The sequence below is a fragment of the Meles meles genome, chromosome 5, assembly GCF_922984935.1.
Source record: "Meles meles chromosome 5, mMelMel3.1 paternal haplotype, whole genome shotgun sequence".
NCBI lineage: Eukaryota > Metazoa > Chordata > Mammalia > Carnivora > Mustelidae > Meles > Meles meles.
This window is the reverse complement of record NC_060070.1, coordinates 125,584,779-125,609,363: the sequence shown is the minus strand read 5'-3', so window position 1 is coordinate 125,609,363 and position 24,585 is coordinate 125,584,779. Positions and strand designations below refer to the sequence as shown.

Genomic DNA, 24,585 nt, shown 5'->3' with positions numbered 1-24,585 from the left:
TATAACAAGGCTGGTGCTGCTCCTGCTGTTCTTCAGATCCCACATAGTGAGCACATGAAGCAGGATTCCTACATGGCCGTGCATCAGCCTCTCCTGTAAGGCTGCTTAAGTAAGTGATTCCTGAGCCCACACCCAACATTCCAAGATGGTAGGTCTGGGGAGAGGCCTGAGTATTTTGTAACAAAAACACAAGCAATCCTGGGGCTTTGCTAGAGAGGGAAGAAGCAGTAAAGTCCTTGATGGAGTACTCAGTGTGGGGAAGGGTCTTACACACACATTTTTTAAAAAGATTTTATTTATCTATTTATTTGACAGAGAAAGAGAGAGATCACAAGTGGACAGAGAGGCAGGCGGGGGGGGGGGGGAGAGGGGGGGGGGAGCAGGCTCTCTGCTGAGCAGAGAGCCCGATGCGGGGCTTGATCCCAGGACCCTGAGATCATGACCTCAGCCAAAGGCAGAGGCCTAACCCACTGAGCCACCCAGGCACCCCTTACATACATATTTGAACAGTATTTTGTAGGAAGAAAAATGCAAGATATGCTGTGAGAAACGTATTTTCTCTCCCATGGAGCAAAACCAGATGAAAGATTTAGGAAGCGGTTATCAGTTCAACATAAAGAAAAACTCATTCATCCCTAAGACCAGACCTTAAAAAAAAAGCAGACCCCCCCCAAAAAAGAAGAAATAAAAGTTACTGTGTATCATGATGCAGGTGTTAGCCAAGGCTATCATTTGCAGTACATAAATGAATCAACAGGTTGTACACTTAAACACATGTTACATGTCAATTATTTCTCAATAAAACTGGAAAAAATTTCTGAATCCCTGCTCTCTGAAAATATTCCCTCATGGATTTCTTGTTCCTTGTTTTGAACAGATTCCAAGTTGCTTTAACTGAAACTACATATATTTATAGAGAAACATATCTAGTATAAATTATAAATACATAATATAAAAATATAAAGTATGCATAATATAAATATTAAAGCATAATTTAAAATACATGAAATATATAAATTATATAAATGGGAAAATATGTACGATAGAGAGTACTGGGCCTCATTTTATTTCATGGAAAGCCACAGAAGAGGCCCAAGGCTGCACAGGCAGGAACAGAATCCACCATCGCACCCCAGGTCAAGGCCCAAAGAGGAACCACTGCCCCGGTGCTGGGCACAGGTCCCACGGTTCACACCACTGCACCTTGAGGCCAGAATTGCTGTCGCTGCCGCTCCCAGCAGCTGCATGACATGACGACCACTCACACCACCTGTGCCAAATGCCTGCAGCACTGTCCCGTCTTCTCCATCACACATCCTGAGTCAGAGTCTGGCGTGTGGTCCCCTGACTGGTGGAGCCTCAGGCCCTGTCCCCCTGCAACTATGTGTGACATCCCGACTCTGATATGGATTCCTGGGGAGTGATCACCAACATCCTTGGACTTGAACTCTTCATTTGGTCTGGTCTTTGCATTCCTAGCCACAGGCCTGTGAGAGGCCACGCATTCAGGTGGTTCCCAAAGTCACCCCTGCTGTAGGCAGATCCCAAGATGGCCCCAGTGTTCCCATCCTCCAGTATCATGCCCTTGTGTAATAATACCCACTTTGGGTACAGAAGCTGGACATAGTGACTTGCTGGTGACACACAGAATAGAGGGAAGTCATGCAGTGAGTATCTGGAATCACCAGGACACAAGATATGAGGGCCTGGGCTCCACAGTCTCAAGGTGGGCCATCCAAGCCAGCCTGGATAAGTGCAGATTTCTGATAGAATCCGATGACAAATGACATTGCGTTCCTTTTCCCTCTGATGGGTTTCTTCTCTAGATCTCAGCCCCCACAGCCACTGCCCTCAGACAGGAGGGGGAGGAGGAAAGGTCGCCAGCAGGGATTCTCACCCTGGCTGCAGTCAACAAAGGAATTCTGTAAAAAATACAGGAAGGGAAGAGAAGAAACACAGACCCCCAAATGTAACAGCTGGTAAATTCATGCACGCCCCCAGGGCAGCCTGTGGCTACAAAGATGAGAAGAAAATAGTTTTCAGTCTCCCTGTGCTGCCCCTGGGGCCCAGCTCTCCCTTTCTCCAACACAGACAGGGTCCCAGGGAGCCCCCAGTGCTGCCCCCTGTGTATCCGTCTCTGCTCATCTCCAGATCAGACCACCATGGCCACCCCCTCCAGGAAGCCCTCCCCTCTCCATATGCATTAGTTCAGTCGTGTACAATAGAAACCCAGCTAACAGTAGTGTCGACCAGACAGCAGCTTGTGTATGTCCCATGAGTGAGGTGAGACGTCTGGGGCTGTAGGGTCGCTCTGCACCATGAGGCTGTCCAGACACACTGGTGACAATGACCCTGGGAAGTTTTCTTATTAGAACTAGGGCACCTAGGACCATAGTCCGTGGTCTGTAAGCAGGGCAGGGAGAGCAGAAGAACAGGAAGTTCCTTCGTTTTACGGAAACACCTACTACCTCGTTCTGTGTCACCATAGCTGGAATGTAGTCACACAGACAAAAGTAGCCTCAGGGGAGGCTGGTGAATGAATGAGGCTATTTTATTTATTCATTTATTTATTTATTTATAAACATAGAATGTATTTTTATCCCCAGGATACAGGTCTGTGAATCGCCAGGTTTACACACTTCACAGCACCCACCATACCACAAACCCTCCCCAATGTCCATAACCCCACCCCCCTCTCCCAACACTCCTCCCCCTGGTCACCCTCATTTGTTTTGTGATTAAGAGTCACTTATGGTTTGTCTCCCTCCCGATCCCATCTTGTTTCATTTATTCTTCTCCTACCCCCCAACCCCCCATGTTGCATCTCTACTTCAATGAGGCTATTTTTAATCTGAGTGACAACGTGCTCCATGAAACTCTGTCACAATGGAATGACTATGATTTTTGCTTCACTTAAAGTTTTTAAAATTACCAACAACAGAACGGTCATTATCAATATCAAATCTTGAACCAGATTTCATGTAAATAGTGAGACAGTCTCACAATATAGTATTAATTGAGAACAAAGATGCAGATAGAATACTTGGTAAAATACCACCTGCTGCAGTTGGTTGGGCATTGGCCTTCAGCTCAGGTCATGATCCTAGGGTCCTGGGATCAAGACCCACATCCAGCTCCCTGCTCCAGGGAGCTTACTTCTCCCTCTCCCCTGCCCCAATCATGCTCTATCTCCCTCTCAAATAAATAAATAAAATCTTAAAAAAAAAAAAAGAAGAAGAAGAAGAAGAAAAGAAAAACCTGCTAAAATGGAAATCTCTCCCTATATTACTGTTGAAACTGGTTAACAGCTGTTATGTCCAGGGAAAGAGTCTGGAAGAATTATAGATGGGACAGAAGATGAAATTTACTTTTCACTCTGTACTTCCATGTTATGTGAATTTTTCAAACATTGTGCATAATTGGTGCCTACTGTGGGCCAGGTGTTGTACCAAATGCTAGGGACATAAGAAGATACAGGTATACACCTATGTGACCTACCTGTCTCGTGCAATGAGGTTCAATACCAACTCCTAACTCTACAGGAATCCTACTACTGTCTTGTCCCTGTGTGGGAAGAAGCTGAGATTGGAAAGAGAACCTTTGCCCATTTGGTCCAAAAATTAGTAGAAAGGTTAAGTTAGAGGACAGTGACTTTAATGTAACTGACTCATCAATACAAGAGAAAAATCACTAAGAAATAACCTGGATGAAAAGAAAGAAACCAACAAAGTAGAATCACAAGAAGTGACTGCAGGATACTGTCTGAGGAACTGGTAGAAACAGTGGGAGATCAAGATTTCCCTGGCAACAGCACACAGGAAAGAAAAAAAAAATGGTTCTAAACTCAACTAGTTATGGTACTTTCCTAGAGATTTAGAAGGTCTGACAAGGGAAGGTGGAAATACTCAGGGAGGGCGATCTCTCCATAAAGCTGCGACAGATCTTTCCAAGTGACAGCCATGATTCTTGTATCTAGGACCCTGCTTGGATAACAGAGCTTAGCTCTGCAAATCATCTGGTCCAATATCAAACCCAGAGTTGATAATTATCTTGTTCGGTGACTGTGCACCCTGTGTATGAGCATGTGCATTGCAAAGACCTTGCTAACCCTCCATTCCTCTCATCTATCACCTGGAACATCCCCGCGCAGACAGATTCTATAGTAAAGCCAATGGTCCCCAATTCCTGGTCCACATGGCCTTGTGGAATCTCCTCCAACTGAGTGTGGGCAGGACCCAGAATATATTCCAACCAATAAAATGTGGCAGTGGTGATCGTGGAATATATATAATCATGACTTCCATTTTGCCAGCTGACTTTCTACTATCTTCTCCACTTGCAAGCTTTGCTGAAGCAAGTAGCTGTGTTGGAAAGACCAGAAACTGAGGCCAGCCTCCTGCCTACATCTAGCAAGACACTGAGCCTCCAGTCTACTGGCTCACAAGGTACTCAGTCCTCCCCATAAGGCAGTCCTTCTCTTTCTTGAGGACAGACTTTTTCTTTTTATCCATACAAATTCCATTTAGTTAACATACAGCGTATTATTAGTCTCAGGGGTAGAACTTAGTGATTCGTCAGTGGCATATAACACCCAGTGCTCATTACTTCAAGTGCCCTCCTTAAAGCCCATCACCCAGTTATCCCATCCCCCCATCCACCTTCCCTCCGGCCACCCTCAGCTTGTTTCCTATAGTTAAGAGTCTCTTATGGGTTGCTCCCTCTATATTTTTATCTTATTTTTCCTTCCCTTTCCTTTGTTCATCTGTTTTATTTTCTCTTTACAACATGAAAGTCAAGTTCCGACCATACTACTTGCTTTCCTCTCACTCCATCAGGGAGGCTCCAGGAGGGAGCAAAGGCAGGGTGAGAGGAAGTGCCATGAGCAAGAAAGAGGCTAAGCTTTGCCTCACCTCTCACCTTGGAGAGCAGGTATAATCAGGAAATCAGTTGGAAGAATTGTAGGATGCAAAGAATGTGCATGATTTTGCAGGGTGCAAAACTGTAACTTTTAGAAGTCTGCTACAGTGGTCTAAGTCCCTGACTTAAAGCTGCTCAGGTGGCAAGGTGGGACAGAATCCCAGGTGTGACAGTGTGGTCTCAGGATCCCTGGGGTCACAAGAAGAATGGGGGTGCCTGAGTGTGGCAGGTTCCCGGAATAAGAATGGGGAAGCCGGCCGAAAACAGCAAGTCTAGGTGCCAATTTTCTGCTCTGTGTTGCCATAAACTGTGAACTGCAACACCATCGTGCATCCATTCTCTGGGCAGGGGCCCAGCAAAAGGCAGAAACATGGCGAGATGCCCTCCCATCCCCCACAGGAAGGAACAGTGCAGGTCCATGTAGCAGGAGTCTGTAAATTTAGTGACCTGAAACAGCATGCCTGAGATAAAAACACTATGTCACATGCTGGGTGAACACAGAATTCTGACAGAAACCAGGGAGACAGGAGTGATTGACTGCTTTTCTGTGAAGGCTCACTGAAGAGTGGTGGGCACAACTCAGCTAAAGGGCTAGGGAAATTTCATATAGCAAAATAATATCCATGCAAATGGAGTCCCAGAAGATGAGGTGTGGGAGGAAGGGGCAGCTGAAGTAGCAACACTTGTATCAGACAAACAAGGTTTTGGGTTTTGGGTTTTTTTTTTTAAGATTTTATTTATTTATTTATTTATTTGACAGAGAGAGAGAGACAGCAAGAGAGGGAACACAAGCAGGGGGAGTGGGAGAGGGAGAAGCAGTCCTCCCGCCATTTTCATCCTGCACATGGGTGCCAAAAGCCTTCAGGGAGGGCACCACCCAGGTGCCCCACAAACAAGGTTTTAAACCAAAGACTGTAAGAAGAGACTGTTAGGGTACAGAGTTGACCACCCCTCAATTAGAAAGAGAACACTCTCGATAACGCAAGTCACACAGCGAGGTTTATTTCCAGCTGGCTGGGGTCCAAGTATCTGCCCGGCACAGCAGGTTTCAACAAGAACCCCAAGCACTCAAAGCCTAGGGTTTATATAGCATTTTCAAGGCACTTTTTCATAACTACATACATATCTTGCGCCCCACTTTGACAGTTTAACTTTGTTTAACTTTTTGCCACCCCGGAGTCACCCTGGTGGTTATGTGAGATTTAGGTTCAGAAGAAATTTAACTTTATTTACATTTCCCTCCACCTCAGCCTCCTTCAGTTTTATGGTGGGGAGGGCGACCTTAGGCCTCAAGGAACTGAGCTATTTGTCTCTGGAAATTGACTATTGAGAAGATAGCTTCTTTGTTGTAAATCACTAGGACATTTGTAAACCAAGGGAGACTCCTGTCTTGCAGGATTGTGATCTCTGCAAGTTAACTATTTGTTTTTCTTTAACATCCGGTCCCCATGGTGCCACTGCTTAACCGCCCTGGTGGTATATGATTTTTTTCAGGTTCTTATCTCAAGTCACGTACGCAGTGTCCGCCAGTTAGGGACGTTCAGTAAAATGGCTTCCCAGCCTTCAGGATGGCCATTCTTATGCTAACCCAATGTTACAGTGCAAGGTGCCAGCTTTTGTTTTGCCAAGATGGCTGTACTTATGTCAGGGCTAGACTCGAGGTGGGTACAGCCTTGTTTTTCTTGGCCTCCACACCTGGAGCTGTTTTCCGGGACTTGTTTTTAAGTCCCCTGGGGGAGGGGAGCAGGGACAGTTTAAGGGTTAAACAACAAAGTTATTGTTTAACCTCAATGGACGCCTCTGGCTAAAATAAAAATATAAAATAGGTCCTTACAGAGACAAAGAAGGACACCATCATATTAAAGGGGTCTATCCAACAAAAAGATCTAACAATTGTAAATATTTATGTCCCTAACATGGGGCACCCAAATATAGAAACCAATTAATAACAAACTTAAAGAAACACATTGATGGGGCTCAGTGGGTTAAGCCTTTGGCTCAGGTCATGATCTCAGGGTCCTGGGATCAAGCCCTCCATTGGGTTCTCTCCTCAGTGGGAAGCCTGCTTCCCCTTCTCTCTCTGCCTGCCTCTCTGCCTACTTGTGATCTCTCTGTCAAGTAAATAAATAAAATCTTAAGAAAAAAGAAAAGAAACACATTGATACAAATACAGTAATAGTAGGGGACTTTAATGCCCCACTCACAGCAAAGGGCAGATCATCTAAGCAGAAGATTAACAAGGAAATAAGGGCTTTGAATGACACACTGGACCAGATGGACTTCAAAGATATATTCAGAGTATTTCATCTTAAAGCAACAGAATAACATTCCTCTCAAGTGCTCATGGAATATTCCCCAGAACAGATTACACACTGGGTCACAAATCAGGTCTTCAACCAGTACAAAAAGATTAAGATTATGGCGACTAATGATTCATTGAACATTATATCAAAAACTACTATAATGTGGCAAATTGAATTTAAATTAAAAAAAGGTTATACCATGCATATTTTCAGACCACAATGCTTTAAAACTTGAACTCAATCACAAGAAAAAATTTGGAAGGACCACAAATACATGGATGATAAAGAGTACCCTACTAAAGAATAAATGGGTCAGTAGGATTTAAGATGGCAGAGGAGTATGGGATCCTAATATTGTCTGGTCCCTGGAATTCAGCTAGATCGTTACCAAATCATTCTGAACACCTATGAAATCAATTGGAAATCTGAGAAAAGAATTACGGCAATTCTACAAATAGAAAAAGCAACCACTTTTTATAAGGTAGAAAGTGCAGAGATGTGCATCCAGGGCGAGATATATTGGGAGATAAACCAGGGAAAGGAGGGAGCTTAAGGGGTCTACCGGAAAGTATTACAGGCAGTGGAGTACAAACTCATAAGTTTTAGAAGTCTGCTACACTTGGAGACATCCCTGGCTTTAAGTTGCTCTGGTAGCAAAGTGGGGTGGAGTCCAGGTGGGACAACGTTGCCATAAGATACCAGGGGTCAGAAAAAGCCAGGATGTCTGAATGCAGTCGTTTCAGGGAAGCTGGCCGAAACACCAGTCTAGGTATCAGCTTTTTGTTCCATGTCTCCATAAACCATGAACTGTTGCACGATGGTACAACCACTCTCCAAGCAGGGGCGTTGTAAAAGGCAGTAGCTTGGCAAGACCCTCCTCCCTCAGTCGGGAGGAATGGCACAAGTCCCCACCACAGAAGTCCATGAAGTTAGGAAGACTGGAAACTTGGTCGTGTGCCTGAGATAAAAAACGTTCAGTCATAGGCTGGGTGAACCAGCACAGAAACCAGGGAGACAAGAGTGATTGAGTGCTTTTCTATGAAGGCTCACTGAGAGTGGGAGTGTGAACTTTCAGCTCGGGCTAGAGATTGGGGTGCTGCCATTTTCATCCCAAGTGGTGCTGAGAGCCTTCAGGGAGCAAAACAGTGCCATACAGTGCAACCTGGAGCTGCTTACACTGAGCCTGGAACCCCTGACAAAGGGGCCAACATTTCACCAGGGCAACAACACAGGGCCCACCCCCAGAAGATAAGCAGGAACATCTGGCTAACACCAAATTTATAGATCATAGAGAACTGCAAAAATTCAAATAGCAGGAAAAACAGTATGTACCATTAGTAGCTTTTTTATTACTCTGTAATCTCTTAGTTTTTCTAAAGTAATTTTCTTAATTTATCAATTTTTATTCTTTTTTTAGATTTTATTTATTTGGCACAAAGAGAGGGCACAGGTAGGTACAACAGCAGGCAGAGGGAGGGGGGAAGCAGGCTCTCTGCTCAACAGGAAACCCGATGTAGGGCTCCATCCCAGTATTCCATCCCAGGGATCATGACCTGAGACAAAAACAGCTGTCTAACCAACTGAGCCACCCAGGCGCCCCTAATTCTTTATATATATATATATATATTTATATATATGTATAATCTAATTATAATAATAAATATTTTAAAATATTAAAAATATTTTAATTATTTATATATAAATTATTATATATAAATATATAACATGTTTCATATTTAATTTATATATAGTTTCTTATATACATATATAACATATATTTTATAAATATATATATAATATATATAAAATATATGTTTCTTATTTTTAGTTTCTTTTCATTTTATTTTAGTATATATAAAAGTTCTTCCTTCTTTCCTCTTTTGGGATCTAGATTCTTTTTTTTTTTTTTTTTAATTTTATTTATTTATTTGACAGATAGAGATCACAAGTAGGGAGAGAAGCAGGCAGAGAGAGAGAGGAGGAAGCAGGCTCCCCGCCAAGCAGAGAGCCCGATGCGGGACTCGATCCCAGGACCCCGAGATCATGACCTGAGCTGAAGGCAGCAGCTTAAACCACTGAGCCACCCAGGTGCCCCGGATCTAGATTCTTTTAACACAAAGACCAAAATACACCCAGGATCTAGTTTATTGTTCTGTTCCATTTTACTTCTTGTTTGATTTTTTTCTTATTTTGTTTTCTTTCTGCTTTTCTTCTAGTTTGTTTAGTTTGTATTTTTCTGGTGGTGGTGTTATTTTTATATTTTTTCTCTCTCTCTCTCTTTTTTTTTAAAGATTTTATTTATCTGACAGACACAGATCACAAGTAGGCAGAGAGGCAGGCAGAGAGACAGGAGGAAACAGGCTTCCCGCTGAGCAGAGAGCCGGATGTGGGGCTCGATCCCAGGACCCTGGGATCATGACCTGAGCTGAAAGCAGAGGCTTCAACCCACTGAGCCACCCAGGTGCCCCTCTATTTTTTCTCTCTTTCATTTATTCTTTTCTGGACATAATGAGACAGAAAAACACACCCCAAAAGAAAGAACAGGAGGTAGTACTCACTGCCAGAGATTTAATCAATATGGATCTGAGTAAGATGTCAGAACTAGTTTTCAAAACAATTATAAAGATACTAGCTGGGTTTAAAAAAGTATATAAGACACTAGAGAATCCCTTACTGGAGAAAAAAAAGAACTAAAATCTCATCAGGCTGAAATTAAAAATTCTATTACTGAGATACAGTAAAAAAGGGAGGCCCTAACAGCTAGGATTAAATGGTGCAGAAGAGATAGTTATAGAAGGCAAAATGATGGAGATTAAGGAAGCTGAGGAAAAGAGAGAGAAGCATACTGGCTCATGAAGGAAAGATTCAAGAAATCAGCGATACCATGAAGCAAAATAGTATTAAAATAATAGGTGTCTCAGAAAAAAAGGAGAGGGACAAGAGGTTTATATGAACAGATTGTGGCTGATAAATTCCCTAACCTGGGGTAGGAAACAGCCAATCAAGTCTGGGAGGCACAGAGAACCCCCCTCAAAATCAATAAAAATAGGTCAACACCTCCACATATTATAGTGAAGCTTGCAAATTTCAGAGAAAATCCTGAAAGCAGCTCGGGACAAGAGGTCCATAACCTACAAGGGTAGAAACATCAGACCAACAGGAGACCCATCCACAGAGACCTGGCAGGCCAGAAAGGACTGGCATCATATACTCACTGTGCAAAGTACAGAAAATATGCAGCCAAGAATACTTTATCTAACAAGGCTGTCATTCAGAACAGAAGGAGGGATAGTTTCTAGGATAAACAAAAACTAAAGGAATTTGTAAACACTAAAACAGCCCTGCAAGAAATATTAAAGGAGATTTCGTGAGTGGAGAAAGAGTCCAAAAGAAACAAAGCTCAGAAAAAAGCAGAGACAATCTACAGTAACAGTGACTTTAAAGGTAATACAATGCGGGGCGCCTGGGTGGCTCGGTGGGTCGGGCCTCTGCCTTCGGCTCGGGTCATGATCCCAGGGTCCTGGGATCGAGCCCCGCATCGGGCTCTCTGCTTGGCGGGGTGCCTGCTTCCTCCTCTCCCTATCTGCCTGCCTCTCTGCCTGCTTGTGATCTCTCTCTGTCAAATAAATAAAATCTTTAAAAAAAAAAAAAAAAAAGGTAATACAATGCCACTAAACTGGTATCTTTCAATAATTACTCAATGTAAATGGACTAAATGCTCCAATCAAAAGACATAGGATATCAGATTGGATAAAAAACAAGACCCATCAATATGCTGTCTACAAGAGACTCATTTTACACCCAAAGACACCTCCAGATTGAAAGTGAGGGGTGGAGAACAATTTATCATGCTAACGAACATCAAAAGAAAGCAGGGGTAGCAATGCTTGCATTGGAGAACTCAGACTTTAAAACAAAGAGTGTAAAGAGATGAAGGAGGACACAGTATCAAAATAAAAGGGTCTATCCACCAAGAAGATCTAACAATTATAAATATTTATGCCCCTAACTTGGAGCAGCCAAATATATAAACCAATTAATAACAAGCTTAAAGAAACACATTAATACTAATACAGTAATAGTAGGGGACTTTAACACCCCACTCACAGCAATGGACAGATCATCTAAGCAGAAGATCAACAAGGAAATAAGGGCTTTGAATGACACACTAGACCAGATGGACTTCAAAGGTATATTCAGAGTATTTCATCCTAGAGCAATAGAATACACATTCCTCTCAAGTGCACATGGAACTTTCTTCAAAATACATCACACACTGGGTCACAAATCTGGCCTCAACCAATACCAAAAGAATGAGGTTATACCATGCATATTTTCAGACTACCCACTTAAAAATTCAATCACAAGAGAAATTCTGGAACAAATACATGGAGGTTAAGAAGCATCCTACTAGGGGCACCTGGGTGGCTCAGTGGGTTAGGGCCTCTGCCTTCGGCTCGGTCGTGATCCCAGGGTCCTGGGATCGAGCCCCGCATCGGGCTCTCTGCTCAGCAGGGAGCCTACTCTCTCTCTCTCTCTCTGCCTGCCTCTCTGCCTACTTGTGATCTGTCTGTCAAATAAATAAATAAAATCTAAAAAAAAAAAAAGATGCATCCTACTAAAGAATAAATGGGTCAACCAGGAAATTAAAGAAGAATTTAAAAAGCAAACAGAAAAAAATGAAAATGAAAACACGACAGTTCAAAACCTGTGGGATATAGCAAAAGAGGTCCTAAGAGGAATCCCTAAACCAGGAAAAGACCCCATCAAAAAGCAGAATTTCAGACCAATATCCCTGATGAATACGGATGCCAAGATTCTCAATAAGATCCTAGCTAATAGGATCCAACAGCACATTAAAAAGATTATCCACCATGACCAGGTGGGATTTATCCATGGGATGCAAGGGTGCTTCAACATTCACAAATCAATCAATGTGATAGAAAAAACCAGTAAGAGAAGAGAGTGGAACCACCGGGTCCTCTCAATTGATGCAGAAAAAGCATCTGACAAGATATAGCATCCTTATCTAATTAAAACGCTTCAAAGTATAAGGATAGAGGGAACATTCCTCAACTTCATAAAATCTATCTATGAAAAACGCACAAGTATCATCCTCAATGGGGAAAAGCTGAGAGCCTTCCCTTTGAGATCAGGAACACGACAAGGATGCCCACTCTCATCACTCTCGTTCAACATAGTACTAGAAGTCCTAGCAACAGCAATCAGACAACAAAAAGAAATAAAAGGTATTCAAATTGGCAATGAAGAAGTCAAACTCTCTCGCTTTGCAAATGACATGATACTTTCTATGCAAAACCTAAAAGACTCCACCCCCAACTACTAGAACTCATACAGCAATTCAGTAATGAGGCTGTATACAAAAATCAATGTACAGAATGCTTTCCTATACACTAACAATGAAACTACAGAAAGGGAAATGAGAGAATCAATTCCATTTACTATAGCACCAAAAACCATAAGATACCTGGGAATAAACCTAACCAAAGCGGTAAAGGATCTGTACTCGAGGAACTACAGAACACTCAAAAGAGAAACTGAAGACACAAAAAGATGGAAAAGTAGGCCATGCTCATGGATTGGAAGAATAAACATTGTTAAAATGTCTATACTGCCTAGAGCAATTTATACTTTCAATGCCATTCCGATCAAAATTCCACTGGCATTTTTCAAAGAGCTGGAACAAATAATCCTAAAATTTGTCTGGAATCAGAAGAGACCCGGAATTGCTAAGGAAATGTTGAAAAAGAAAAAACCGGAGGCATCACGTTGCCTGATTTCAAGCTTTACTACAAAGCTGTGATCACCAAGACAGCATGGTACTGGCACAAAAACAGACATATAGACCAGTGGAAGAGAGTAGAGAGCCCAGATATGAACCCGCAACTCTATGGTCAACTAATCTTACGCAAAGCAGGAAAAAATATCCGTGGAAAAAAGACAGTCTCTCAATAAACCGTGCTGAGAAAATTGGACAGCTATGCATAAAAGAATGAAACTCGAACATTCTCTTACACACAAAGATAAACTCGAAATGGATAAAAGACCTCAATGTGAAGCAGGAATCTATCAAAATCCTAGAGAACATAGGCAGTAACCTCTTCGACATCAACCACAGCAACTTCTTTCAAGACATGTCTCCAAAGGCAAAGGAAACAAAGGGAAAATGAACCTTTGGGACTTCATCAAGATCAAAAGCTTCTGCACAACTAAGGAAACAGTCAACAAAACAAAAAGGCAACCACGGAATGGGAGAAGATATCCGCAAATGACACTACAGACAAAGGGCTGATATCCAAGATCCAATAAAGAACTCCTCAAACTCAACACACACAAAACAGATAATCACATCAAAAAATGGGCAGAAGACATGAACAGACACTTCTCCAATGAAGACATACAAATGGCTAACATACATATGAAAAAATGTTCATCATCATTGGCCATCACGGAGATTCAAATCAAAACTACACTGAGATACCACCTTACACCAGTTAGAATGGCCAAAATTAACAAGACAGGAAACAACGTGTGTTGGAGAGGATGTGGAGAAAGGGGAACCCATCATTGGCCATCACAGAGACTCAAATCAAAACTACATTGAGATACCACCTGACACCAGTTAGAATGGCCAAAATTAGCAAGACAGGAAACAACGTGTGTTGGAGAGGATGTGGAGAAAGGGGAATCCTCTGACACTGTTGGTGGGAATGCAAGTTGGTGCAGCCCCTTTGGAAAACAGTGTGGAGATCCCTTAAGAAATTAAAAATAGAGCTTCCTTATGACCCTGCAATTGCACTACTGGGTATTTATCCCAAAGATACAGATGTAGTGAAAAGAAGGGCCATCTGTACCCCAATGTTCATAGCAGCAATGGCGACAGTCGTCAAACTGTGGAAAGAACCAAGATGTCCTGCAACGGACGAATGGATAAGGAAGATGTGGTCCGTATATACTACGGAGTATTACGCCTCTATCAGAAAGGATGAATACCCCACGTTTGTATCAACATGGACGGGACTGGAAAAGATTATGCTGAGTGAAATAAGTCAAGCAGAGAGAGTCAATTATCATATGGTGTCGCTTATTTGTGGAGCATAAGAAATAACACGGAGGACATGGGGAGATGGAGAGGAGAACGAAGTTGGGGGAAATTGGAGGAGGAGACGAACCATGAAAAACTGTGGACTCTGAAAAACAAACTGAGGGTTTTGGAGGGGCAGAGGGTGGGAGGTTGGGTGAGCCTGGTGTAGGGTATTATGGAGGGCACGTATTGCATGGAGCACTAGGTGTGGTGCATAAACAATGAATTCTGGAACACTGAAAAGAAATTTAAAAAATAAATAAAAATTTAAAAAATAAAATTTAAAAAAAAAAAAGAAATTAAAAACAGAGCTACTGGGGCGCCTGGGTAGCTCAGTGGGTTAAATCCTCTACCTTTGGCTGTCATGGTCCCAGGGTCCTGGGATTGAGGCCTGAGTCGGGCTCTCTGCTCAGCGGGGAGCCTGCTTCCCTCTCTCTCTCTGCCTGCCTCTCTGCCTGCTCGTGATCTCTGTCAAATAAATAAATAAAAATCTTTAAAAAAAAACAAAAACTGGGGCACCTGGGTGGCTCAGCAGGTTAAGGCCTCTGCCTCTGGCTCATGTCATGATCCCACGTTCCTGTGATCAAGCCCCGCATCGGGCTCTCTGCTCAGCGGGGAGCCTGCTTCCTCCTCTCTCTGCCTGCCTCTGCCTACTTGTGATCTCTCTGTCAAATAAATAAAATAAATAAAATCTTAAAAAAATAAATAAATAAAAATAAAAAATTAAAAAAAAAAAAAAAAAACAGAGCTACCCTATGACCCTGCAATTACACTACTGGACATTCACCCCAAAGATACAGATGTAGTTAAAAGAAGGGCCACCTGTACCCCAATGTTCATAGCAGCAATGGCCACAGTCACCAAACTGTGGAAAGAGCCAAGATGCTCTTCAACAGATGAATGGATAAAGATGTGGTCCATATATACGATGGAATATTACGCTTCCATCAGAAAGGATGAATACCAAACTTTTGTATCAACATGGATGGGACTGGAGGAGATTATGCTGAGTGAAATAAGTCAAGCAGAGAGAGTCAATTATCACATGGTTTCACTTACTTCTGGAGCATAAGGAATAACACGGAGGACACTGGGAGCTGGAGAGGAGAAGTGAATTGGGGGAAATCGGAGGTGTTAACAAACCATGAAAGAGTGTGGATTCTAAGAAACAAACTGAGGGTTTTGGAGAGGAGGAGGATCAGGGGGCGGGGGGGTTGGGTGAGCCTGGTGCTAGGTAGTAAGGAGGGCACATATTGCATGGAGCACTGGGTGTAGTGCATAAACAATGAATTTTGGAACACTGAAACAAAACTAAACTAAAATAATAAAATAGAATGACATTAAAAAAACAAATATATGATTTTATTCATATCCACGTTAGTAGAAATATTTAAATTTATGACATAAAGCAAACATAGGGGAAGGAAAGGAAAAAAAATAAGATGGAATCAGAGAGGGAGACAAACCATAAAAGACTCTTAACTCTAGAAAACAAACACGGTTTCTGGAAGGGAAGTAGATGGGGGCATGGAGTAACTGGGTGATGGGCATTAAGGAGGGAATTTGATATAATGAGCCCTGCGTGTTATATGCAACTGATGAATCACTAAATTCTACCCCTAGAGATAATAATATACCGTAAGTTAATTACATTGATTTTAAGTTGAAAAAAAAAAAAATCCCAGGGTACCTGGGTGGCTCAGTTGGTTAAGGGTCTGCCTTCAGTTCAGGTCATGATTCCAGGCTCCTGGGACCAAGTTCACATTGGGCTCCTGGCTCTGCAGAAATCTGCTTCTCCCTCTGCCCCCCTTCCACTCATGTGCACACTCTCACAAAAATAAACAAAATCTTAAAAAAAAAAAAAAAAAAAGCCCAATTTGGCTTTTCACTTATAGAGGAAAAAAAAAGATGTGTTATATATACAATATGGAATATTACTATGCCATCAAAAAGAATGAAATCTTGCCATTTGCAACAAAATGAATGGAACTAGAGGGTATTAGGCTATGCAAAACAAGTCAATCAGAGAAAGACAAATACCATATGATTTCATTCCTATCTGGAATTTTCTAAACAAAACAGATGAACACAGAAGAAGGGAAGGGAAAACAAATAAGATACAGAGAAGACAAACCATAAGAGACTCTAAACTATAGGGAACAAACTGAGGGTTGCTGGAGGGGAATTAAATGCAGAATGGGGTAACTGAGGACACTTGATATAATGAGCACTGGGTCTTACATGCAACTGATGAATCACTAAATTCTATCCCTGAAACTAATAATATGCCGTATGTTAACTAAATTGAATTTAAAATATATTACAATGTACATTTTTTTTTATTTTAATTCTCCATGTCATCACTGTAATGCATTTTTGCATACTCCTTTGGTGGAAATGCCTTGATATAAATAAATCAACATTGTAACTCAGCATTATTCCATCCCTTGAACTACAATTCCTTTCAATTCTGAGCAAGGAAAACAGTTTGTTTAAAGAATGTACTTGTATCCTACTATATTCATAAATCTCAACTTACCAAGTTTCACAAGTCATAATGTGGGTTAAGATTTAAGATTTCCTTTATTATTATTTTGTGTAATATTTCACACAGATAGAAATAAGATATCACAGCATTGTGCTCACCCTTGTTCCCAATTACTCTCTCTTAAAACATCCTGGGTATTTCATTATTGTTCTATGTCAGGGGTGCCTGTGTTTATATGGCCTACAAACTAAAAACGGTTTTTACATTTTTAAATGATTGGGAGTTAAATCAAAAGAAAAATAAGTATTTTATGACATATGAAATTCAAATTTCAGTGTCCATACAAGAAGTTTATTGGAACAAAGCAATTCTCATTCGTTTAGTACTATCTAACACTGTTTTCACACTACAAATACAGAGGAAGTATGAGCCTCAAAGCAGAAAATACAGCTTATCTGGTTCTTCACAGGAAAGATTTGCCAACCCCTATTCTATATCCTAGTGCATGCCCTACATAATTTTTTTTTTAATTTCAAGTTCTTTTTTTATATATATATATATTTTTTATTCGTTTATTTGTTTATTTACAGCATAACAGTGTTCATTGTTTTGGCATCACACCCAGTGCTCCATGCAGTACGTGCCCTCCCTATTACCCACCACCTGGTTACATAATTTTTTTTTAAGATTTTATTTATTTATGTGATAGAGAGATCACGAGTAGGCAGAGAGGCAGGCAGAGAGAGAGGGGGAATCAGGCTCCCTGCTGAGCAGAGATGCAGGACTTGATGCAGGGCTCGATCCCAGGACCCTGAGATCATGATCTGGCCCAAAGGCAGAGGCTTAACCCACTGAGCCACCCAGGCTCCCCGTAATTTTATATTTTTATCTAAACATTCTCTCGCCTTTCCTTCCATATTCAGCATAAAATCTTGTTAATAATCAGTCTCCAGGAAAACACATTCTTCACAGACTTTTGAAATACTCTTCCTCCTCGGAATGGTCACCTACAAACAGAAAGCCAGTATGGAATGCTAGCAACACTTTAAAAAGTTACAAATGAACAAATCAAAACCAGAACCAAACCTCACCGTCACCACCCTCCCTCCAAAGCAAAGCTAAAGTGGCTGACCCCTCATTTAGTGGCTTTCAAACTACCCTATCTTAAAACTGAGGTGTTTTGGGCAGCCAGGTGGCTCAGTCAGTTAGCCTTCTGCCTTCCACCTGGGTCATGATACCTGGAGTCCTGGGATGAGTCCCTCAGCAGGCCCCCTGCTCAGCCAGGCCTCCACTTCTCCCTTTCCCTCTGACGTGCTCCTGATCTCTCTCTCTCTCTCGTGCACTCTCTCAAATAATTATATAAAATTTCAAAAAAAAAAAAAAAAGATTTAGGTGTTTTATAAACTAAAGTTTACCACAGTTAAAATTCCTAACAGTCAAATAACAATGAGAAAAATAATTTTCCCAAGTCTAATCCTCTTCAAATCATTGGCTACCAGAAAAAAAAGCTCAAGGAAATCAATTATAATAGTATGCCTGATCCTAAACCCCTATACCTCACACATTTGATGTTTTCTGCAAGTAAACAGTATCTGGCTCCCAGGATGTAAGGTTAAATACTACATTGTGTTTGTAAATATCACAACTTACACAGGAACAAGATGGGCCCTTCAGCCATTTCCTCCTAGAAATGGGTACACCAAAATTTGCCCATGTCTTTCATTCTGCATGCCAAGTATTGGGGGAAAGAAGGTGGGACAAGCTGACATTTTGATGAACAATATCAGACACTCCTAGCACTAACTCCTCTCCAGTCTCATCACTATTCCACCCTGCACTAGGTCCTCCCCAGCTCCATCGCCTCTCTTCAGCATCTCGTCCCTAGTTTCAACATACTTCTTTCAGCAGGCTCTTCCTCCAGAGTCACAGGCCTGCAAAGCTTCCAGTAGAAGAGGAAAGCAGGGAGGCTACAATGCAAAAGTCTGAAGTCCCCACACAAGCATCATCTGCTCTTTGGGACAATCTGGAGTCATAGCCTCCAAAGTGGAAAGAATGAGCGTTAGGCAGCAACCACTTTAATCGCGGTTTATTGCAAGCTTGCTTGCGGTCAGCCGCCGAGCGAGTGGAAGATAAAAACGTGAGCAGCAGAAAGGCAAGACTTTTACTCCACTGGAGGAGGTAAACAATGTCTTTAAGCCCGCCTGGAGAGGGTAGAGCGAAGAGCATTTGAAGCCCAGGGCAGGGAGAACTTACCTAATCCTGGAATGTTAAAAGGCTAAAACTCAACCAGTCGGAAGTGACGTGCCAGCTGAGACCCGCAGGTCCGCCACGTAACTGGCCGCCGCTTCAGCTCGCCACCTTCTCTCTGGACTGACCTGAAGAGAGGATAAGTGTAGCTCAAAGTCCGCAGCCGCCCTTGCCCTGCCCTCGGCGGCTCCCAGCCCCACCCAGGACCAGCAAGCGTGGCCACAGCCGGGCCCCGGAGCCTGGCGGGACAGCCACCGTCCCGGGCTCCCGCCGGCGCCCTGCGGGCAATGGGGCTTCAGCGCTCCACCAGGCGCATGCGCGGCCCTCTTTCTCCAGAGGAGTCCTCCGGTCACCTGGACGACCACATTTCAGATACCTGCCCCTCCGGGTCCCTTCTCGTTCCTGACTCCTCCAGCTGGTTCTCACCTCTGACCCCACTCCTTTTCCACCTCCCGCAGGCACCGCTACGCCTTCCCGCTGCGGCCAGCCGACACGCCGGCTTCCACTGACACGAGCCTCTCCGCGCGGCTTCCGCTTCCGGCGAGTATTGTGTGTCGCGCTGCGGGGCGGGGGCGGGGGGAGGAGGAAGGAGGGAGGCAGCGCTCCGGCGGCTCCGCGCCCCGTACTCCCGGACCTGAAGCCGGGAAGGTAGGTGCTGTCCCGCTGCCGCGCCCGGGCCTTGGGGCCTGCCCCTGCCGGCCGGCTCCGCACGCCGCGTCCCAGCGCCCCGCGACTGCGTCACTGGCCCCCCGCACGTAACCACAGCTGCCTCCGCCCGCCTCGGGCCCGGGCGGACGTTTTGCCGCCCCGGCGACGTCAGCGCGTCCGGCGTTGCTTGGCTACCCCGCCGTTCCCCCGTCCCGCTGCCGCTCACCTCCCCGGGTGAAACTCTGACGCCGTCACCGCGGGCCTCGGCTGCGTCATAGCGGCAGGCATCCCACCTTCACGTCACACCTCCTCCTCACCTGGACACGCATTCCTCCCTCCCTGTCAACCACTACGTTTCCTTTCCCCCTCTCCAATCCCCTTACGCCAGATCTGGCGAGAGAAGATGGAGACGAGGGTGGGACTGAGTTGTGGACGACGCTCAGGAGAGGGTCGCAAGGTGGGACCCCAGACAGTGGTAGAAACAAAATAAGGATGTCCCTGAAGTTTGCCCTTCTACTGAGACACTAGGAATAGAGGGAAAGAAATGACCAACCCAGAGGCACCTCACTCTGGGTTGTAACTCCAAGTCCTCTCTCAGCTTTCCTAACCTTTTCCCCATTTCTCTTTCACACCACTTATTTGCCAGTCTAGATCCATCCTGGTCCCTAACTCTGCGTACAGTTCAACTCACCCCAGGTGAGAAGGCCGCCTAATTTCTAGAGGAAGGGGGCAGGTTAACCAGTTGAAGTTGGTTTCCCTTCGGTAAAGAAGAATCATCTGACTGAACTTCTCTCCTGGTTGAGGGAAGAGTTCAGGTCCAAATAAGTTATCAGTTCCTATTCCAAATTAAAACACTTTTCAAGTGTGCCATCAGTATATACAATAATCATTGTTAACCTAACTCATTACATGGCCACTTTTCTCTTAGCACTTAGACCTACTAAATTTCCTTTCTTCCGTTGGGTCTCTTGGTGTGGAGGGGAAGAGGGGGTAGATAGAGAAATCAACTATTTCATGGATAAAAGTGGTGATTTTCAAGGAAGGAGTGGGGGACCAGCCTTCTGCTTTATAAATCCCTCTGTATGCATTTCCAGTATTTTGAGCCTTCACTTGAGGGAGACTTTGATTGACTCTTTACTTTTCTTTCTCTAATTCCCAACCACTCTAGAACCTATTAGTTGGAGGTACAGTACCTCCAAGGAATTAGTTTTCAGTGGCTGTTTCAAAAGACTCCGATCACTGCTGAATATTTAGAAACGACTTCTCAGCCCTCTTTCCAAGAAGTATATTTTTTCAAGAAGTATATACTAATATACTCTTTAGTGTAGTTGCCACCTATTTATCACTTTTCAGCAGTTCCAAATATCCAAATGCACACAAAGAAATGGGATGTTGTGTGAATCATTTCACTCCAAGAGGCACCCTTTCTCTAGACTAGTTTAATAAAGAATAATTTCAAATTTCCTGAAAAGAAGAGCTTGTTACTCTTGCCTAACTTATTCCTTTTTTCACCCTTTGAAAGAGTGAGAGAACAGTGGCAGAGAAGCTTATGCTTCAAGGAGCTATTGCAATAAAACTCTTCTGTAATATTAAACTTTAAAATATACTTAAGAAATCTTAAGTAATACTTTGACTTTTGTGGCACCTTTCAGTTTCCCAAGCCCCTTTCTCATCTATTAGAAAAACATGTCAAACCAGGGATACATTGGTCTGGTTTTAAGATACATGTGGGATAAGTCTGGATGAGGAGAAGTATGCTGGGGTAGGGTTGAAGGAAGCCTCTAACGAAAAAGCAGAGGTAAAGACAAAAGAGATGGGTGTTTGGTGTCTGTGTTGAGGAGGAAAAAAAAAAAAAAGATTGGTGGCTGGGAGTCACAGGTTTTGGAAACAAAAAAGAGGGTGAGGGGTGCCTGGATAGCTCAATCAGTTAGGTGTCCAGCTCCTGACCTTTGTTCAGGTCTCAGGGTCCTGCGTTCAGGCCTCGTGTTGGACTCCACACTGAGCATGGAGCCTACTTTAAAAAAAAAAAAAAAAAGGTTGAATCTAGTGGAAGGGAAGAGTAAAATACCAAAATAGGACTAACTGGAGTCAGGATTTATCATAGGAATAAATGTCAGGCCAGGGATACCAAAAAACTAAACTTCCAACTAATATTTATCTTTCTCTGCCCTCTTTCCATCCCTAAGTTAAATAATGGCAGAGACAAGTCTATTAGATGCTGGGGCCTCTGCAGCCTCCACAGCTGCGGCGCTGGAGAACTTACAGGTGGAAGCGAGTTGCTCTGTGTGCCTGGAGTATCTGAAGGAGCCTGTCATCATTGAGTGTGGGCACAACTTCTGCAAAGCTTGCATCACCCGCTGGTGGGAGGACCTAGAGAGGGACTTCCCTTGTCCTGTCTGTCGAAAGACATCCCGCTACCGCAGTCTCCGGCCTAATCGACAACTAGGCAGTATGGTGGAAATAGCCAAGCAGCTCCAGGCTGTCAAGCGGAAGATCCGAGATGAAAGCCTCTGCCCCCAGCACCATGAGGCCCTCAGCCTCTTTTGCTATGAGGACCAGGAGGCTGTATGTTTGATATGTGCAATTTCCCACACCCACCGGGCCCATACCGTCGTGCCACTGGATGATGCCACACAGGAGTACAAGGTGGGGAACCAGACACATGACACCAATGTGGGGCAAGAGGGAGGAATGCAGAGGATGGGAGACTCCCTGGGTAGAGGATCCTAAGCTCCTGAGGGCAAGACTGTGTCTGGTCTTTACTCTCTAGTCCCCTCAGAGCTACATAAACAGAGGGCACACAGTACATCTGATCAGTTATCCTCAAGCATGACAAGTTTTGAGGAGTGTCTCAAAATTGCTTTCTGACTTTTTCTAACATCATTTGAGTCTTAAGCAGAATATTGGTTTGTGTGGTCTTACAATGTATCATTTTTTTTATAAATGAATGAAACCACTTGGAGACGATCAAATTTAGGAAGAACTGAAAAGTGATCTGATTTCTTCATTCTGTCCCCCTACTCAGAATGTTCCTTATATTCCTATTGGTAGTGGGAATAGATAACATTTGTTAGGCTGATCCCCCACCAGACTAAGCTGATCTGCCATTTGTATCTGCCTAGATAATAGATAATGTGGTATCTGATTTAATTACTGTTGGGACACAGGGTAAATGTTCATGTATTAAGAACTAAAGATTTTAGTATCTTAGCACTGACCAAGTATTTTTTTAATTATGTTAATAAAATCTTGGACACAAGATTTAAATAGTTTACAGCATAAGTAATAAAGACTTTATTATATTTGTAGGTGGTTTGAGTTGGATAGCACGACAAGTGTAAAGAAGGATACCAGAATACAGAAAGTCACTTTGACCATAAGAGGCAGCCACTTGAGTAAGAAAATGATAGGATTGGGGAAAGACACAGAGTTGGTGACAGCTGGACAACTGTGAGATTCAGTGAGAGGAAAGTTTGGTGAGCAAGGAATATGATGAGGACAGGCTGGTGGCAGGAGGAGGGACCAGAAATTGACACCCCAAATGACAGGCAAGGAAGGGAGTGGGATCAAGAGGGATGAGATGGATAGGAAACAAATAAATGGGTTTAAAATAAGTGAGTTAACCTCTGAATGTAGGATGTGCCAGCCAACCCCAAATTCCCCCTCTCCCACTTCCACCCTCAGGAAAAATTGCAGAAGTGCCTGGAGCCCCTGGAGCAGAAGCTGCAGGAGATCACCCGCTGCAAGTCCTCTGAGGAGAAGAAGCCTGGAGAGCTCAAGGTAAAGGCAGGTGATTCCATTTGGGCTGCTCCGCAGGCAATTAACCACACATTATTTAATCCACCAGGTCTGATTCATTCAAAAAATGCTGTTCTCTCAAAAATAATGGTATTTTATTAGGCTTCTTTGTCATTATACATTGTACTGAAATTATTTTTCATGAATTAAGTATTTTTTTAAAGATTTTATTTATTTATTTGACAGACAGAGATCACAAGTAGGCAGAGAGGCAGGCAGAGAGAGGAGGAAGCAGGCTCCCCGCTGAGCACAGAGCCCGATGCCGGGCTCGATCCCAGGTCCCTGGGACCACGACCTGAGCCGAAGGCAGAGGCTTTAACCCACTGAGCCACCCAGGCGCCCCTCATGAATTAAGTATTGAAGAGAAAGATGTAGGAAGTGAAGGAAGGACAGACAGAACATCTTACATGTGGCAAGTTGAGGGATTTCATGCCCATTGGTCTCCTTTTTTCTTGTAAAACGAGAGAACAGGGATAGGAGTTTCTTAGAGGGATTGAAGAGAGAAGAATTTGGAAGGTTCTCTGAGGAGAAAGAAAGAAGAAGCAGACAAAGAGCTCCTAGAACTACCCAGTGACTTTAGGACCATATTCTCTTAAGTAAGTTCAGGTATGTTAGATGATGTTAGTTCATTCCTAGACTGTTGCTCTCTCCATCCTACATCTATAGGATCCTATCTATCCTTCAGGTAAAAGCCACTTCCTATGCAACCTTTCTTGACCCTTCAGAAATTAACTTTCTTAATTTACATATAATTTTGCTTCTTCTTCATAGCATTACCACATTTGTAGCATGATATTTTGCTATCTGTCTTATTTTATTGGATAGTGAACAATTCTTAATAGTGGCAGTAATAACTATTTATTGAGTCCCATGTATGAATTCATTGGATGCCATGACATTCCAAACTTACAGGGTTGCATTAGATTTTAAGGTTCTGCCCAGGTTAGAGTTTTAAGAGTTCAGTCCAATGAACATGGACCTAGAGGAGCTGTAACACAAAGGAAAGGGAGTCCTGAAGGTCATCTTTAGCAAAAATGAACTTAGTAAAGTAGGTATTATTACCCTCAGTTATCACAGGA

General features: G+C 43.2%; 2 protein-coding genes across 8 annotated transcripts in view; one reads left to right on the top strand and one right to left on the bottom strand.

Moving 5' to 3' along the window:
* Positions 1–1,038: 1,038 nt before the first annotated feature.
* LOC123942239 lies at positions 1,039–20,327 on the bottom strand. Its single transcript, XM_046006105.1, has 4 exons — positions 20,317–20,327; positions 19,437–20,001; positions 19,067–19,188; positions 1,039–1,922 (listed from the first exon to the last, which is right to left on the bottom strand). The coding sequence occupies exons 1-3, from the start codon at positions 20,325–20,327 to the stop codon at positions 19,096–19,098; spliced, it is 669 nt and encodes a 222-aa protein (XP_045862061.1). The 3' UTR covers positions 1,039–1,922; positions 19,067–19,095.
* TRIM39 (tripartite motif containing 39) overlaps positions 19,635–24,585 on the top strand; it is a 15,736-nt gene continuing 10,785 nt past the window's right edge. For all 7 annotated transcript variants that reach the window (XM_046004703.1, XM_046004699.1, XM_046004701.1 and 4 more), the window contains exons 1-3: positions 19,635–19,708; positions 21,895–22,354; positions 23,393–23,488. In XM_046004703.1, the coding sequence (XP_045860659.1) occupies positions 21,902–22,354; positions 23,393–23,488 (549 nt within the window). In that variant the 5' untranslated portion in view covers positions 19,635–19,708; positions 21,895–21,901. The remainder of the gene's footprint in view (positions 19,709–21,894; positions 22,355–23,392; positions 23,489–24,585) is intronic.